The sequence below is a fragment of the Lissotriton helveticus genome, chromosome 4_1 (genome assembly GCF_964261635.1).
Source record: "Lissotriton helveticus chromosome 4_1, aLisHel1.1, whole genome shotgun sequence".
NCBI classification, from domain to species: Eukaryota; Metazoa; Chordata; class Amphibia; order Caudata; family Salamandridae; genus Lissotriton; species Lissotriton helveticus.
The window spans coordinates 684,929,360-684,948,576 of record NC_136063.1 but is presented as its reverse complement, the minus strand read 5'-3'; the positions used below and the strand labels follow the sequence as shown (position 1 = coordinate 684,948,576).

The 19,217-nt window shown below is 43.5% G+C and overlaps 1 protein-coding gene across 1 annotated transcript in view; it reads right to left on the bottom strand.

The window, feature by feature from the left end:
- Positions 1 to 18,470, bottom strand: part of LOC144827299 (uncharacterized) — a 1,220,416-nt gene extending 1,201,946 nt beyond the window's left edge. The window contains exon 1 of the mRNA XM_078685665.1: positions 17,531 to 18,470. Coding sequence (XP_078541791.1) covers positions 17,531 to 18,461 — 931 coding nt within the window. The 5' untranslated portion in view covers positions 18,462 to 18,470. The remainder of the gene's footprint in view (positions 1 to 17,530) is intronic.
- Between the last annotated feature and the right edge of the window lie 747 nt (positions 18,471 to 19,217).

Sequence of the window (19,217 nt, the reverse complement as noted above, 5' to 3'; positions counted from 1 at the left end):
TGATCTCATTTTGCTGGTATTAGGACTCTGCTCACTTTACCACTGTTAATCAGAGCTAAAGGGCTTGTACTCTCTCCGTGGTAAAACAGACTTAGACCCAACTGCACATTTAATTTAAATGTAAGTCCCTAGTAAAGTGGTACTACGTGTACAAGCCTGTAAATTAAATGCTATTAGTAGGCTTGGAGAACTGATTGTGCCACCCACTTAAGTAGCCTTTTTTAACTTGTCTCAGGTCTGCCATTACAGCCTGAGTGTGCAGTTTAAAACTGCTATTTCAATCAGGCAAAAAAAAAACTTTTGCCAGTCATAAACCTTCTTTTTTAATACCTATAAGTCTAGTGTAGGCTATAACCAGCCATAGGGCAGGGTACAGTGAATTTCAAAAGTTTTACATACTCAGGTAGTGAAAAACTCTAAAATTCCTTTTCCACTACCTCTCAGATAACATGGGGGTGCCTTATTACATTTAACAAGTGCTATCTTTTGTTGGGCAACAGGTCACATTTTGTGTTTGTTTCCGAGAAATTGTAATAAAAAATCCTCGTTAAGTTGGATTTTGAGTTACAATTTGGAAAATGCCCTAACTATTTGGTGCCTGCAGCCTGTTCTATGTCTCATGACTTGGTGTAGTTGACAGTTGGTGTCAGGATTTACCAGGGCGCCTACCTAATAGGGTTAATGACTACATCTCCCAGAAGTCCTGGATGTGGGAGTATCACTATTTAAAGATGGGTGGGACTGATTATCACTGTTTGTGATTTTGTAACTGACAGTGAGTTGAACTTTGCCACTCGTTCCTGTGAAGCACTTTTCTGTAGTTCCGTGGGAAGCGCTAGCTGTTTTGGCAACTACTTTCGGCGTGTGGAGGAGCCGCGCCTTTGCCCTAATCCGTGTAGGTTTCCATTACTACGGCCGGCAGACTCAGTGCTTTTGGGTCGTGGCAGGGATTCCGGTGCGTCTCTGAAGCTGCAGCGGTTTGCAGCGTGTCCGGGCTGGTGCTGCTTGGTAAAGCGGCTGGAGGAGACATAAGCCTAGGAGAAACGGCTTATCTTTGGGAGCGGACCTTTCAGAGAACATCCTAAAGTTCCTGTAAGTTACTGGGAGTGCGTGATTTAACTCTCTGCCTGAGTATTCTCTTGCTGCATTATCAAAGTGTAAAAGAGACAGTTCTCTTAGTAGTTTGACTTTCACAGCTGTGTTAGTTGTACCGTGTTATTTGGCCATAGAGAGCGGAGCGTAGTGGGGGGGATTCCCTACACATTACCGCTACGAAGAAGTCACTAGTGACACTGGATATTAAGTGCCAAAGCGGAAGGTAGTGGGGATCTACACCTTGCCGTGTTTGGAATCAGATCACTTGGGAACCTGTTGTTATTGGCCTAAAGAGCGGAAGACAGTAGTAGGAGGCTACGTCTTGCCGTGTCTGGATTGGAACATTTTTGTTTACTTTTAAAGAGACACAGTGCCCGTCACCTTTAGTTTTCTTTGGAATCACTTGGGATCTTGGTGTGCAAAAGATTCAACTTATGAATACTACCTGAAACAAGGAGGGGTGCGTTACAGAAGAAAAGATTGAATTCTCATATGTGTTTAAAAGTGTTTCAAGAGTGTAACCTGCTTTTTGTATTATTTAGGGACCAGAGGTTCGGATATCTTCTATATGTTATAGGGAAGAGGTGGATCTCACTGAATACATAAAGGTGATTCTTAAGGTTCTATTTAGCGAGAATGAAATGAGTGTAGGTTTACATTGTGGATGTCTTTAACCTGGTGTGTTTTTTTTCATATCTTTCAGCTATCCCTTCCCTGCAGTCCCCTTCCGTCCCCTCCCTTGTTTCTTTATTTTCCCTCACCCTATCACTCGAACACACTGTGTTATATACAACAGTGTGTTGGTGAGGTCGGGAGGTGGAGCCCTATTGCTACAACCGGATCCTGCAGCGTGGAACCTGACAGTTGGACTTTGTTTATTCCTACATAGAGCCACACAATAGAAGGATTAGGTACGCCTGGAGGGACCATCAACAGGCAGGATGGGGGGGTGGTGCCGGGCACAGCCCCACCTGCAAATTAATAGGATGTGCCCTGCCTTCACACAAAGGACTTTTCACCACTGCATTGTTGATTAAGCTAGCTTGGAGCCAGGGTAGGAAACTTCACGGACTTCAAAGGAAAACCTATAGATTTTTCTCATACTTCAAAGTGGACACCAGATATAAATACTGGACCCTCTGACCAAACTAATTAGTACACTCTTTGACCTGGGGATGCTAAATAAGAAGGACTGCTGTGCTGCACTGCTGCCAGAAGGACTGCCACTCTGCTACTCTGCTACGCTACTGCTCTGCTGTTTGCTGTCCTGCTTGCTGAGAAGGAAGACTAGACCTGCACCCTTCATCCCAGGAAGATGCGACTGAAAAGGGAAGCCAGATGACCTTCTTTTTTGAAGTACAGGGACTTAGCAACTCCAGAGGCTCCCTGCAACTGCCCAACTGACCTGCTGTCTGGACCTGCCTGAATCCTGCTGGCCTCTGCTGGAGTGCATTCCTGACCCCCAAGAGGTGCCCCTCATTTCCTGTATTCTTGGTGTGGCTTCAGTAGAGCTCTCTCCTCAAGAAAAAGAGAAATCCTGAAGTTTTGGGCTCTTTGTGAACATGAACAGGCCTGTTTGCACAAAGATTTTGCTGTACTCACCACCCCCCAATGCAAAGTTCCAGTATACCTTTCCCTTCATGCCACAACGGCCACCAATGACTCCAGGTGGCACAAGATCTGCACTTCACGCAACAGCACTGAATGCTTGCAGTGACCAGCAACGTGAAGCTCTAGCAATGACAGTCCACCATTCCCATCCGTTAGACCTGCTCCTCCCGCTACTTCGATGACCATCCGCAATGCTCTCCCGGCTCCTTGAGTCCCTTTTCACCGCAAATGGAAATTCTTCAAGGACTTTAAAGGAACTCATTGAGAGGGACTAACCTGGTCTCTGTATCCAGCCTGTGCTCCATCATGGTTGGTCTAAACTTATTTCAACCAATTTCTCACAACCACATAGCCACTTGCGACACTTTGTGCTTTTATGCGCTTTACTTGGCTGAAATCTGTAAAATTACATGTCTCCGATTCTACTGATTGAATTTTTGTCGTTTTGGTGTCAATCAAGTTATAACATTTTGCTCTTGTTTTCTAAATTGCTGTGGGATTTTCCTTGTGTTGTGTGTTCACTTTATTATTGTTTGAAATGTTGAATACATACACATTCTCACTAAGGTGAGCCTGATTGTTTTTAGGTCTCGCCTAGGCAGAGCATGCTCTGTCTCTTTCTGACATTCTGAATTCACTCTTTGGTCTTACAGCCCACCCTTTGCCTTTTTATTCGTCCCTTTGATTGTTTTTCAAAAATGCTTGCATGCTAGTGGTTAATCCTCCCTCTTTGTGCATCCTTTTTGTGTTTAAGTTCCTCCTATAGAGCACTGTCCAATTACTGTTAACATTATGCTTCTGTGTTTATGTGTTTATTTTGGGGACTAGTTGTTTCTATGATTCTTGCTCATTTCACCGTTTGCCCATCTTCGGTGGTTCAACTTCGGCGCCCATCACTTACTCTCCCTGCCCCTTTCAAATACCTTAATTAAATGTCAGACACTTCAGACTCAGTTTTCGAAATCACCTCTTGGATTTTCTCTGACTTTAAAGTGCAAGGATTTCCCCAAAACCCCCACGCTTTGCTGCTTGTTGCTGTAGCGTGCCTCGTTCACCAGACCTTCAGCAGCCCAACCTTGCAGCACAGTTAAGGGAAGGCTTGCGCAACTCCTGTTGCATTTTGTTTGATGCTTGTTTATATAATGTGAACTCATGCAAGCTGAAGGTATTGAAGCGTTTTACAAAGCGCCAGTTACATTACGCAAGATCAGATTCATTTTGGGGGTTTTGGGCGTGCAGAGATTTAGTGATGCTGATGCCGCCCCTATTTATTCATTATTTCTCCTCTATCTGACAAATAGAATAATTTTGTTGTTATTGCTTTGTCCAGTGCTCCTATACCCAGACAGACAGAGGGTGGACTAGGGGTTTGCTGTTAACCGTATGGTGAGAGCAGTGTTTTGAATAGAAAAGTCTGGAGAAGGGTGCCTGTTGAAGAGAGGCCTAGGGGAGGAGGGATGTGATGTCTCTACCATTGAACATACTTGACTGCTTTTTTCCATAGGCTTTTCAATACTCTTGTGATGCAGTTCCACAGAGAATGTTATAGTTCTGTGGACTTGTATCGAAGCACTTGTCTTACTGTCTGTGCATTAAAAAGTCTTGAAGCGTGTCCATAAATGTTCCCTGAGGCAAGCATGTATTCCTTTTTTTTATTTTTTTTTTATTGAAATCCATATAAAAAGAAACTTATTATCCATACATACATTCATATAATTGATTAAACGTGTCGAGAAATATAAAATCATTAAATAACACCAGTAAGCCTAATGACAGTAAATCCTAAAATCAGTCAAAGAAAGGCAATATATGCATTTAAGCCAGCATTTAACAGATGAAACACTTCATATTTTGAAACATATCCACTGCTAATAATAACACAGACTAAACAATTGATTGAGCCTTAGGTATCTTACATATGCAGAGAAATCAGCAAGTATATCCAGAATAATATTTCACCCTATATCAATCAATCCAGCTATATAGCAATAAAATCTAAAGTGTTGTATAGTTAAAAAAAAGGAAATGCTAATATAAGGATACATAAGATTCGAACATACTGCAAATATCTCCTGAGATATAGGCTCAATTTTAAAATCCTAATCGAAATAGGCTGCCAAAACCATCTCAAACTTCTTAATCCCCCACTTCGCAGTGCAAAGGCTCGTTCGCTTTTTTTAACCTGCTTCATTTTCCGGACACATTAATTTTTAACTGGTATAAGATCTGATCGCCATCTCTGAAGTAAAAGTGATCTAGCGACTGCCATTGCGATATATAATAATTTGATTACCTTGTCAGAAAGATGAAAATCTGGGTCATAGCCAAACACCATCAGCCGCAAATTTAAATCATTGTAGTTAGACATTCAGCTTCAAGATAGCTAAAAATGTAATTTCATAACCTCTGGATCAGAGGGCATTGTGATATAATATGTGTCCAATTGGCTGAAGGATGGTTTAGGCTACTAATGCACTGCCTGGATTGATTGGAGTAAACTTTTGATAAGAAAAGTGGGGTCCTATAAAGTAGCCGTTTGCTACAAAATAGGATCCCACACCAATTCGCTCCCCTTAGCGTGTCAAAGTTGAGCTTATTGACTACTGACCACATACTCGCTGTGATTTCCATCTCCTCATGTTTTTCCCATTTAGTTATTGTTGCTTTCTCCACAAGATCTATACTCTTGATAGAGGCTAAACGCGTTTTCCATTCCCCGTGTTTCTTAACTTTGGGCTCTTCCAGTAATTCATATACTAAGCATTTTCATTCTATTGTCTGAACCACATAAAGTTTACTCAAAAAATTCCTAAAAATGTTATAGGACCCAAGGAGAAGGAAATCATTTGGAATTAAATGAGACATTTCAACTATATTTAGCCATCTATCATTCCTTAGGAAATCAGAGATTTTCCCCAAACCAGCTTTGGCCCATTTTTTATGTAATTGCTGATGAATCTCTCATCCCAGAAAGTGAAATGAGGCCGGATAACGAAGTTGAGCAGTTAATTACAAGAACCGAATATCTTCTGTAAAAAGCCTGGCATTTACAGAAAAACCACTGCATACTCTTATAACATACTATTTTAGGAGATTTACAATTGTAAGTGGGCAGTAAATCTGATTCTCTTTACAAAGAAGGTTCATAAAATAATTAATAAATAAACCTGTTTGTGATTCTGGCTTAAACCTTGATATATATTGTACAAAATATGCAGAACAATAATCCCTGAAGTTAGGAAGAGGTAATCCACTATCTTCCAACTCTGCATATGAAGTGCGAAGTGCAATTCGGGGGACCTTCTTGCCCCGAAAAAAAGATGTAAACCTAGAATCTAATTTAGCAAAGAAAGAGGCCGTTAAGACACAGAGGATCACGGAAAATAAGAATTTTCATAGCAGAAGAACAGACATTTTAATCAATGTGACCCGGCCCAATATGGCTAAAGGATGAGAATTCCATTGACAGAATAAGTCCTGAGCTTTTCGCAGAAAGGGGGGTGAAATTTAAATCATACAATTTGGAAATTCAAGCCGTAAAATAAACACCCAGATATCTTTTTGGTTTTGTATTTAAACAAGGAAGAATATTGGGATGTAAAACCGTAGGCTCACAGTTACACTGTATTATTTCTGGGTTTTTTTAATTGATTTTATAACCGCCAAGCAACTCAAATTGTTCAAAAATCTCAAAAGCTTTTGCTTGCACCTCCTTCTCAAGCTTCATTATGAGCATGATATCATCGGTGTATAATTTCAATTTTGCCATAGTTGGTAGAGGAGGGTAGATATCCAAACTTTTCCGAAAAGCAATTGCCAAAGGTGCGATAAAGAAGGCGAATAACACCGGAGACAGTCGACAGCCCTGTCTAGTCCCCCGTTTAACACTGACTTGGCCAGCCTCCGAGGCATTGATGATAATGTTGGCTTCTGCATTCAAGTACAGTTTCTGAATCAGCCCAGTGATTTTGGGTAGTATGCCAAAATTTGAAAAGATAAAAAATAAGTTTACCCAAACAATTAGGTTAAATTCCTTCTCAGCATCTAATAAGAGGATCAGAGCTGGTATCTTCCAAGTCTCAAAATTATCCAGTGCTTCGACAAGATAGTGTTATTGGTCCCGAGCTGCCTCCCTGCGATAAAACCATTTTTGTTCAGGATTGATCAAGTGCAAGGCAATTCCATTAAATCGATTAGCTAACAATTTAGTAATAATTTTATAGTCAGAGTTTAAAAGCATGATGGGATGGTAAGAATTTGGGTCTTCACAATCCTTTCCTTTTTTCAAAAAGCTGACAATATTCCCTTTTCGAAAAGAAAATGGTATCAAACCACCCTCTAAAGTGGAGTTAGCAATCAGCAAAAGATATTCGGAATTGGTGCTCGAAAAGATTTTTAAAAATTCAGCCGGGAGGCCGTCGGGGCCACAGGCTTTACCATTCGGAAGTTTCTAATAACCTTCCCCAATTCCTCTTTCGTGAAAGGACTCGCCATGCTCATTTTATCGGCATCTGAAAGTACAGGCAATTCGTATCTCTGAAGAAACTCTCCCAGAGAGATCCTGTCAATGGGCTGTTGTTGGCCATATATATTCCTATAATGTTGTAACATTATATCCCCTATGATTCCCAGGTCATCCAAGCGGATACCAGTTAAAGGATATCTCAGGGCGCTTATCTGATTGGTTACTGCCTGCTCCCTGGCTTTCCAGTCGAGGAACCTCCCGGCATAATTACTCTGTTCATAGACCTTTTGCCTATAGTGTTGATTAATGGATTCACTTTCAACATAATATTTTTTGCTAAGATCCCGTTTAGCCTGATCAAATTGCCATTGATTAAAAGCAGAGGGAAAGATATCAAAAGACCTCTGCACTTTTGGCTCTAAAATTTGCTTTTCTTCTTTGACTTTCCTTGCATTGTCGGCATCTTTTCCGATTGCTAGTCCCCGTATAAAAGCTATGAGCGAGTCCCAGACCATGTGTGGTGAATCTGAGCCATGATTTCGCTAAACAACTACTGGCTAAAGACCAGTCTCTAGAAATGAGAAAAAAATTGATGCATGATGAAGTGCGAAATCTACCTGAAAAACTAGCATAGGTGATCTTAGTTGGAAATACTGCCCTCCACGGATCAGATATATTCAAGGTCTTGCCATAATTTTGTAAAACTTTAAGGTTTTTGGTTTTAGCTGATTTTTGGATATAGCTGAGGAGTCAATTTTAGGGTTCATTAAGAAATGAAAATCTCCCCCTATGATCAATTTGCCAGGTCTTTGAATTAAAGATTGAAAAAACTCTTCGTATGGCAAAGGGTTGTCATCTACTTGGGCTTATATGCTGGCAAAAGTTAAAAGTCTATTCCCAAGATTACAGGTGGCCCAGCACCACCTTCCGCTCTGATCGCGTACAAAGTTAACTACCTCGACCTGAAGTTTTTTGCTGATGAAGATCGCCGTACCCCGATGGGACACCGAAGAGGAGGAGAAGCCCCTGTATGGTGCCGAGACCTAAACAATGGGAAGTCTACTGGTTTCCCCGCTGGTATATGAGTCTTTTGTATTAAAATGGCCACTGGATTTTCTGTCTTAGAAAACTTTCAAACTTTCAAAATTTCTGTTTTATCCATTACCAAACAGCAGGAAATAATCCAGTCAGCCTAGCAACATAGACAAGAATATTCTGGCAAACTATGGCATCAGTCAATAGCCCCATTCTAAGCCTAACGAAATATGAGTACATTAATGATGAATGGATGATTCTGGATTTAAAAAATGGATTTCTCTTTTTCCCCATGCTCCCTTTTCCACCCCCGTGCCCCCACCTTGCTCCCCAAGCCCCCATGAGCAGACTGCCATCCCTGCTCACACCTGACAGGTTATCCCCCCCTTAACTGGCAGTATGACTTGGTGCCAAGTACTACCGGTCTACCTACCCGACCCTTCAAAAGAAGAAAAAGAGAAAAAAAGCAGACAAAAGCCAAAGAAAAAGTAAAGAGAACTAAGAAGTAGAGAAAAAACAGAAGGCAGTAGAAAAGAGCTAACTATGAAGAAGTGCTTGAAAAAGGAGGAACATAAGGAAAAGAGGCCAAAAAAAAGTGATTGATATCATTTAACACTCTGACATTATATTAACATTCTAGAGTCTATAAGCCATTAGGACTTAGCCAAAGAAATTTGTTGCAGTAATTCCTGCGCTTCTGGGACATTACAAAATACATGAAATCTGCCTTTGACAAGTACTTTTAACTTGCTCTGTTGGGCAATCATTGCCCACGCCCCCTGTTCCTTAAACAGATGTAGCATTTTAACAAACTCTTTCCGCCTTTTGGCTGCGGAAGCTGACATGTCCGGGAATATGTGACAAAGTGGAACCTCTGATGAGGTAAACTGTCGCTGTTTCATGGCCTTGGTTAAAATTTGTTCCTTGACCCTGAAATCCCCAAATTAATGAGGATTGTCTGTGGAAATTTAGCATTGGTAGGAATATGTGCTGGCACCTGATGGGCTCGCATAAGAGTCAGATCACCATTAAGCTCCGGGAATACATTTTTTTAAATAAACAAATTAACCCATTGTAGAGTCTGCTGGCCCTCAACGCCCTCCAGAATACCAAGAATGCTGAGATTGGAGTGGCTAGAATGATTCTATAATTCCTCCAGTTTGAACTCCAATGCTGTTTTTTGGCTCTGGAAGGCAGCAACTTTATTATTCATAGTTGAAACTTGGTCCTCCAATTGCAGAATCCTAGTCTCTGCCTCAAGAAGACTTGCCGGGACCTGAGCCATGTTTTCTTCAATGTTAGGTAAACTGGTGTCGATTACAGTGATTTCAGCGGATTGGGAGGCTTTCAGATCTCGAATCTCCTCCAGAACCAAGTTCAGGAGGCTTGTGGCGTCCCACTGCATAGAGAAGGGTCTGTTATCCTGGAAGAAGTTGTCTTGGGTCAATGCCGGACTAGCTTCAGACTGCGGTGCCTGTGGGTCAGAACATATAGACTCAACTGGGATGGTCAAGCCAGCGTCAACCGGAGTAGATAGTTCAGATGAGCTCCCCCCACAAGAAGGCAAAAGCAGAGAAGGGGATTGAGAAGGAGAGTGGCTGCCATTCCTAGGTTCACTGAGACTCCCACCTTTACTAAGATCTATAGAGTTGTCGACTAGTGGGAGCACATTCCCTGTCCCCTCCTGCTCCACAGAAGATAAACTGTGTCATTATTAACTTTAGGAACATCTATGCAGTGGATTATATCTGCAGTGGGGCCCCAGCAGGGCCTAAAACACAAATCCTACCCCTACATCTCTCTTATTTTTATGCTGTTCCCCAGTGGGGCTCTGAGCAAACCAGAGGTGGGCAGCTAAGGGGGGCTCGGACCTTTCCACCACACAGAGATCTAGGAGAGGCAAATAATTGGAAGGGCATACAACCAAATACCCCCTTGCTCTCACTGTTTCCCCAGAACAATAGGTTCAGCTCCTTAGACTTAGTGGATTGACGCCTGGAGGATAAATCTCTCCCACGGCCAATGGCTAGTAAACTAGGCCCACTGGTAGCGAGCATGGGGAGCAATGTTTATGCCAACCCCCCTGTACCCCTATTATTATCCACCAGGAGGGTGTGGGGGGAAAAGGGCCTACAGGAGCTAATGTTGGGCTGAGTATGGGGAGGGAGTATCCAGCTGTAGTTTGTGAAACCCTACTACCAGTGATGCAGGAGGGTGTAATTGGCTCTGTTGACGAGCCGTTAATCGGTGAAGCGATAGAACGAATGCAGGTGATTGAGAGGCAGGTGTGCTCTAGTGGGGCAGCGATTGGGGATCATGCCCCAATGGAAGCTCCAGGCTCATCCAGCCCTGGGATTAAGGACGGCAATATTAAAGTTAACCCTGGGCGAAGCACTACGCTACGCTCGCGGAGTTTGCGAAGTTTTCGCAACTTCGCACTACGCGAGCTGCACGTAGCACAGTGCGAACATGCGTAGGGCAGCGTAGCTTAGTGCAGCGGTCATTTTTTGCTTGTTCGGGGTCCTGAACATCATGTTCGCGACTGCGAGCAAGCAAAATGACATCCCGGCGAGATTCTCAACGCGAGGAGGTCAGGTTTCTCATTGTGAGTGGTTGCGCATGCTCGCGACCGCTTTCAATGAGAAACTACCTGTTCGCGTTGAGAAGGCTGCAGCTCGAGTAATAATCTACTCGAGCAGCAGAACACTACAGCTCGCACTGTGCAAGATGCCGTTTTCAATGCTTGCACAGTGCCGGATGCTTGTCCGCACTGTGCAATCATTGAAAACGCATCTTGCACAGTGCGAACATGCTACTACGCAGCTCGCGTAGTGCTACGTGAAGTTCGCGTAGTGCGGAGTGCACTTCGCGTAACTTCGCGTAGAGCTACTTCGCGAACTACGCCCACCCTTAATTAAAGTCCTGTTCTGGAATTTGGCAGGACTGAGAAACAAATTATCTATTCCTGAGTGGGGTCTCTTTATTGAAAATCATCACATCTGCCTGATGCAGGAGACATGGGCGCTGGAGGAGACTGCGTGGGCTGGATTTGCCACCTTTGATATCCCGGCCACAACCAGGGGTAGGGGGGGACCCTCGGGTGGCCTGTTGATCTGGGTGGGTGCGCACTTGGGTGCCAAGGCAGTCCATATTCCTACCAACTCATCCGATGTCCAATGCGTTCTTTTGACCCTCTCAGATTCCACACAGATTGCCCTGCTTAACATTTATTCCAGGCCTTTGCAGGGTGGGCAGGAATCTGCCACCATTGTCACACTGGAGCAGCTTATTCTCTATCTTGATCCTGCAATTGCCCTACTAGTTGGAGGAGATTTCAACTGCCAGTTCGAACCACTTACCAGCTTAGGTCTGGGTGAATTGGAGGATGAGGACCAGCACTGGCGCATCCCTGAGCCGCGGATAGCCCCTGTCAGAGCCTGGTCCCCCCTGGTTCTTCAGATTAAATCATTATCCCTTACAGCGTCTTTGCAGGCTTGTAACGGGAGGGTGGATCCAGACAGACCGGGCCTATCTACTTTTAATAGATTAGGGCAAAACTCCAACATTGACTACATAATGGTTGAGGCCAGACATTGGCACAGGGTCCTGGAGTTTAAGGTCCACTCGCGGGCGATAGTGACCACAACGCTCTGGTTCTGACTCTGAAACCCGGGAGTTTTGGTCTGTCTAGCCCGGCCCCTGAGCCTAATTCTCCCCAACCGCCTTTTCTGTTATCCAATAATCGGTGGCGAATTAAGTGGTCGAAATTTCAGGACTCGCCGACCAAACTGGCAGGAATATACCAGCTGGCAATACCGCAGCTGATGGAAATGGGGGAGGTGGGAGAAAAGGTTCTTAACCGAGAGGCTCAGATTAGGATCGGAGAAATCCATAGGCAGCTGATCACAAAGCTATCAGGCGTGTTCTACCCCTGTGGAAGAACCCAGGCTACCCCAGCCCAAACTCACCCCTGGTACAACGCATCATGTCGGAATGCGAAAAAAGACCTGCTAGTCGCAATAAAAGACAAGAACAGAGTTAGTAGGAAGCAGTGTCGATTTAGGTATAAGCAGGTTATCAACAGGGAAAAGAAGAACTGGGAGGAGAATAGGTGGGAAGAATGAAGACTAGCACTTTTGAATAATGATTCCAAAACGTTTTGGGCCATTGTTAGGACGGAGAACCAGGGGGGTGGGCCACCTACCTTGGCAAATATAGCACCCGTTGTTTGGGATGCCCATTTTGGAGCCTTATATGCTGACCCAGCCAAAGAGTTATCCTCGTCCTCTACCCTTGGACCCCTCCATGAGTATAGGTTGGAGGGGCTGATGGTTTTAATGGCTGGTGATGAGGAGTAGGTCTGCTTGCGCTCTACCCCAGGGCACCTCCATGAGTATCGATTGTCGGTGCCCTTTGGCACCGAGCGGGGCGAGGAGATAGAGGCTCCGCTCTGTGAGCGTCGCTTGGGTGTGCATGCAGCTATCTCGCTTGCGAAGGTTGCGACCGCAAAACCCAAACTACTACCCAATAAGGCACCCAACTTGGATAAGCTTCCCGGGGATTTATTTCAAGCTCAACCCAAAATCTGGCCACCGTATCTGCCCATTTCATTTAATGCAATACTCAAGGGGAATGACCCGCCAGATACCTGGCTTGGAGCAAAGATTGTCCCTATCCACAAAAAAGGTTGTCCGTTAACCCCGTCTAACTAAAGGCCTATCAGCTTGATAGATACCACACAAAAGTTGATAGAGGAAAATGGGATTCTGTCTATATTCCAAGCTGGTTTCAGGACAGGCATTTCCACACTAGAACAAATGTTTAGGCTGCAGGTACTATTCTGGAAATCGGTGTGTGTGGAGGGTGGCAGCCTCTACCTCATCTTTGTGGACCTGCGGGCCGCATTCGATCTAGTACCGAGGGAAAAATTATGGGGTGTTCTACTAGCTATGGGTTTATCCACCTACTTGCTGGATATTTTTATGAGACTCCATATGAACAACTATGCCCAAGTCAGGGGTGGGAGGCATGGGGAATTGTCGGGCCACTTCCCTGTTAACAAAGGGGTACGCCAGGGATGTGTCCTGGCCCCAACTTTGTTCTGCCTCTATATAAATGGGCTAGTTGATCATTTGCAGAGAGTAAAAGATAATGACGCCCCAAGACTTGTGACTAGGCGGGTGCCTGCCTTGATGTTTGCAGATGACACCTTGTTATCTAAAACATCAACGGGCATTCAGCGCACCTTGGATGGCTTTGCAGTTTTCTGCAAATTGCGTGGGCTAGAGATAAACCTGGACAAGACCAAGTTTATGATTTTTAACCCTCCCAAGAAAACCCGCCCCAACCCTCTCTTAAATGGGACATATCTGGAAAGAGTGAAGACCTTCGAGTACTTGGCATCACCCTGTCGGAAAATTATGATTGGGGCCCTCAGACATCTAAGATGGCCCTTAGGCTGTCTCAAGTGGTGGGGGAATTAGTAAAGTTCATAGAACTTCGGTTTTCTAGCCTGCTGCAACGGTCATAGAAATTTACAAACTCCAGGCCAGGGCGGCTTCTATGTACGGTGCAGAATTATAGGGTTATAAACGTATAACCAGTCTTGCAAGGGTAGAGCATGATTTTATGGAAAATCTACTGGGCTTACCAGTGAGTACACCACTTATTCCCCTATGCATGGATTTGGGGCTAGAACCTATAGAGGAGGCAGTAGCAGTATGACCGCTGATGTACTGGAAGAGGCTTTGGTCCATGCCTGAACTAGCTTGCTATAAAGAAGAATTCACAGAGGTATGGGCTGCTCTAAAAACCAAGAACATCTCGTGGCTCTTACACATTAGGGCACTCTGTGGGCAAATTGGCTTGCTTGAGTTGTGGGAGAACCGTGCAGATAGCTGCCCAAGGATAACGAAAGCTGAGCTCCTGCGCTATGTTAGGAACCAGAACCTATTAGCTCTGCAGAGATATACCACTCTGGGTAGACTGACGGTGAAGTTCCTTCTAGTAAAAACTGAACCGAGAATGGAGGAATTCTTGGACCTAATCAATCCCTCCCTTGCAAGGAAGCTTTACATGCAGCTTAGGATCGTCTGCCTTCCGCTTAGGGCATTTACATGTAAATGGGCTAATGCAGAGAACATTGTATGCTCGGCCTTTAACAATAAGCAAGAAGATGTATGCCATGTCCTGTTCTTTTGCCCGGCGTACCACACAATTAGGAAATGTTGGCTGGTTCCACTATGCAGGAATTTAGGTTTTACCCAATGTGCCCAAGCCACTAGGGTTTTAAGATATGATACCCATCCTCCCATCGTCTTTGCTGTATCCAGGTTTCTGGTGGGTATGTGGCGTAGAAGGAGAAGTTTTCTATAATATCTGTGCTCATCTATTAATTCTTTCAAATGTACTGTATAGCTTGATAACGATCAATTTTAATTCAATTTTAGCTTCAAGTTTTAATGCATATGTAATTTATTGTTTTAACTTTCTCTGTTTTTATGTACCTATTTTTCTGTACTTTTATGGTCTCCATTGACCGAAATAAAGTTATCAATGAATGAATGATAAACCGGGCTTAATTTTAAAGAATAAAGCTTACTTTTTAAGGTCCTTGGTTTCCCCAACTGAATCGACCAGCGTCACTGTCTTTTGCTCGGCCAGATCTGATGAGTTGGAGGTACCTGCCTTAGAAGAGGCAATAGAGAAAGGGCTAATGCTAGAATCAAAGTCCACAGAAGCACCTCCAAGGTGGTCTTTTTGGCAAACTCATAACCTGCCATCTCAGCGTTTTCAATATTCAAGTTCAGATCTTTACTAAGAGCCGAAGCTGCATCCTGCTTCTGACGTCAGCTCTGGCATTGGAAGAAGGAGGGGGGTGTGGCTACGGCGTACTCAGCCGGTAGCCTGCATCTCCGTCACGCCAACAAGCATGTATTCCTGCATCACAATGCATGACCCACTGTGCAGTAATTGTATAGCTCTTCAAACCCTGGCAGCGCAGCACCCAAGATAATGTGCTGCATGGCTAAACACGTATGAGGTCTAAAAGGTGAGACCCACAGGCTATGCCAATGCTTGTTGTGCCAAGATACCAGAAGGTTGAGCACATGTTAATATGGGGTTCGCTTGTTTCTCACCCTGACAGAGACTGTGCTTGCTGTTTGAGTAGGGATTTACCCCCCTCATCCCAAGCAGTAACCCAATTTCCAACAGAGGGGCTATCCTGATCGAGTCTGTGATTCATTTTGTGCGTGAGAGTTCTCAGTTGCAGAAAATGCAGAAAGTCAAGTGACTCTAGGAACCATACCTAATTTGTCTAAAGGATGGGGAGAGAAACAAACCCTTCAAACTAATAGTTTTATTACTAATGCACATGTTATATATTCATAGCTGAAGTTCTCTGAAACTAAGACTCAGGTAAAACGCGTGTCTTTCTTTTAAAAAGAAGAACTTTCCTAAACCATTTCTAAAAATAATAAAAATATTTAGCACCCACATGGAAGTTAAGGCTGGCTTGGCCAATTAGAACATTTAGAATCCTAGCACCAACTACTGCTGTAAATAGGTGGTAATAGAGTTATCACCTGCATGCTGTTAGACATTAGCAACAGTTAATTGCCCTTCCCTCATCGTGTGACCTTGTCTGCAACTCGGGCCCATACTTGCATGTTGGACAAGTAACAGCCATTAACACCCTCTGCAAAGGGTGTTAATCATAGTCAATATCTTGTGGAGATTTGAGTAAGAATGAATTACCTTCCTAGTCCTTAAAACTAATACAGCTTGGGAAAATGAATGCTGATAATACAGAAAGATTAACGTTACGTTCACAGAAATGAGCTATACACTGGGTATTGATAAAAAAACAACAGACTTATGGTGCGACATGGTGTGACTCTTCGAATAACGTGATGTAAAACATCCAGAGCTCTATAAAGCAATAGTTTTCCTTGAAAACCTGGGGCCCTATCACATAAAGTAACCACTGGGGGCAGATTTGGGCAGACTGCTGTCTTAAGTGGTTGAAGAGATGGAGCAATGCTACTTTAACTTTTTACAAAGTGTTATATGGTTGGTTTACACAAGAACGTTCAAGGCATGTACTCCTTTTGGCTGACACTATAGCAGCATTTAATGACATATCTAGAGTATACAACTACATATAACTCAATAACATAAGCAACATAACACCATGATAAAAACATAACATGACACATCACAAAAAAATAGTGAAAACAATATACAACACAACAACTGCAGTATAACAAAACTAAATCACATTGCAATAATGCAGCACAAAAATACAGCAGTATAAAACAAACAGAGCACATCACCAGCACAACAAAAATGCCTCACGGGAAGCATGAACAAACGCTCTTGTTACACATTACCACCTCCAGAAACCAGTTTTCCTAATATGGTGGTAACAGGTGTTTAGAGCATGCACCACATTAATAGCGCCAGTCAAAAATATATTGTGATCTGGCCACTAGCATAGAGTTTGACATATGAATATTGTTAAATGCAATTTAAACAGGTTAGGGAACACAAGTCAGATTATCGGATGAGCATATTGAAGTTTGATTACAAAGGCCCATGCCTAGAGGCAAAAGTCATGAACGATGTACGTATTGTGCACACCACTCGCCACATGGCATGTTGCCTCTTGGCTATCACCGCAGATAAGATATACAGGGAATTTATTATGTCCGAGATAACCTCCTTTAGGAGAAATGGATTTGAGTGCAACTCAGGTTAAAAGCATCAAGCTAGCGCTAGTGAGATTAAGTTTACGGGATTCCTGAAGTGGGCCTCAGACACTCATTCACTCACTCAGTCACTGAGAATGTCTTATCTGATGTGCTCACAGGCAAAGCAATCAGCTCAGTAGAAAGCGTAATCCTGGCCAGTTAACAGTGTGTTTATCTTTCAAGTAAATTGATAGCAAACCACACAAACGTGTGTACATATGCAGTAGCAGTTTCAAAGCGACTTGAACCTTCTCCAAAAGGCAATTGATTGATCTGAAATGTCTGGTACTCCGGTGTTTCTGAAACCATAGACAAGCCTCCAAACAATATGTTCAGCTTTTGGACTCTCTGGAGCCTGTTAAATTAGGAGTCAGGTAACGCTGCATAAGGGAACTTTCTAGTACCAAGAAAGGAGGCGACTAATGTTCTCGCCACAAAAGCATTCTTTTCAGACCGAATGAAAGGAAAACTGTGCTGCAACGGGTTAAGTTGAAAGGAAGGGGTTTTAAGCATCGACGCTCCTAGAGGATACAGCAAGGGTGATCAGTCAAACGAAAATAAAATCACTTACCTAAGCATTGCAACAGCGACTCATCATTCAGAGACAGCAGGAGGTAACCATCCACTGCATTTTCTGCAAACGTCAGCTGATAAAATTCTCGGATTCCAAGATGTGCTAACCATTCCTGAACATCTTCCACTCTCCAGGTAACAAGGCTCTTTCGCCTAAATTCTCCCTTAGTCTCAGCGGGACAAGGTCGGTTAAACTGCAAGGGTGTCCTACTCATTGAATACTTGTCTATTTCGGAACTCAAGTTGCCTATCACCAGCGAACATTTCTCAGCAAGGCTTGTTTTCATGAGTTTAGCACCCGTTAAGTCGATTGCACCGCGGAATAGGCCAGCGAGGGTTTTGGGGATCTCAACCGATGTAAACAGAATGGGGAAAAGCGTAGGCGGCTTCTCAGCACTATTTGATCGTTCAAATAAAATCTTACTCTCCAGAACGGAAATGGGGCAAGAAAAATACGATTCTGATAGAAAAATGATGGCTGCCCTGCATTTTTCAACAGCTTCCAGTCGCTGGAATATCCACATTGGAGAAAACGGAACGACTTCGTCCGCATCGAACCAAATGTCTCCTGCTAAATTGTTTTCCTTCAGCTGGCGGACAGTTTCGCTCACAAACTTCCGTTCCAGAAAGCCGGAGTCTGAAGAGTAAGAAATGAAAATTAATTTCGCAGTTCTTTTTTTCTTTGTTTTTTCCTCTGGTGGTGAAGGGCCAGTCTCCATTTCCAAAGCACTTGCAGGTTGACTCAATTCTTGAGCATCTGCTTCTACTTGTGCAATCGCCTCAATGTGTTGATTCTCAACATCATCGGGCAAGATGATGCTACCTCTGTGACTTTCTTCTTTTTCATCTTCCTCTGTATGTTCATGTCTATGTATTTCTGCAGAGGACGGTTCAACCGGATTTTCTCCTTCACACTGTTGGGGTTCCATGTGATTTTCCTCCATTCTATATCAAAAGACAATATAAAATTATATAAAACCATGATTTCCTGCGAGGTTATTTTAGCATTTTTACTATCATTCATGTACACATAAAAATATAATGTGATATAATTATTTTACACTCTCAAATATGTTATACTGTCAGTGGCGTGGGTAAGAAGCAAGGCAAAACATTTTATGGATTGTAAACCCTCTCATGTCCCCCGACACAATTGCAAAAGCCGATTGGGACCCTGTAAAGGGTGGTCATCCCAAAAAAAAGGGATCAGACCTCTGCCTCGGAAGATTGGGAGCTACTTTGCCATTTGCCTTAACAAAGGGTAGCAGTGTAGCCACTCAGGATTGTACATGACGACCCATCTGTGCAGAGGAGTACCGTCACCATATTAGTCTTTTCATGTCTACCATCACAAAAGCAAAATTGCTTGCAGCTGACTGACAGCACTCCGCCCTCTATCCGTGCAAGTGTTACACAATATCAGAGCATTGTGGTAGACGCTGGAAATTGGTGATTTAGGCGAAGAGAGGAGCTACATTTGCGCACACAATTGGGCAGCTGAGGGAAAGAGGTGGCAGGGGATATGCATATGAAATGATTGTGTAAGCAGTAGCAGCCTCTCCATTACGGCGGAGGAGCGTCGCCCCCCTGTTGGCAGTGCCACAAAAATTGAAAATAAAATGGCAATAAAATACATTTATTACCATTTTATTTTTCAGCTCTCCCAGCCTGAGTAGTGTTTGAGG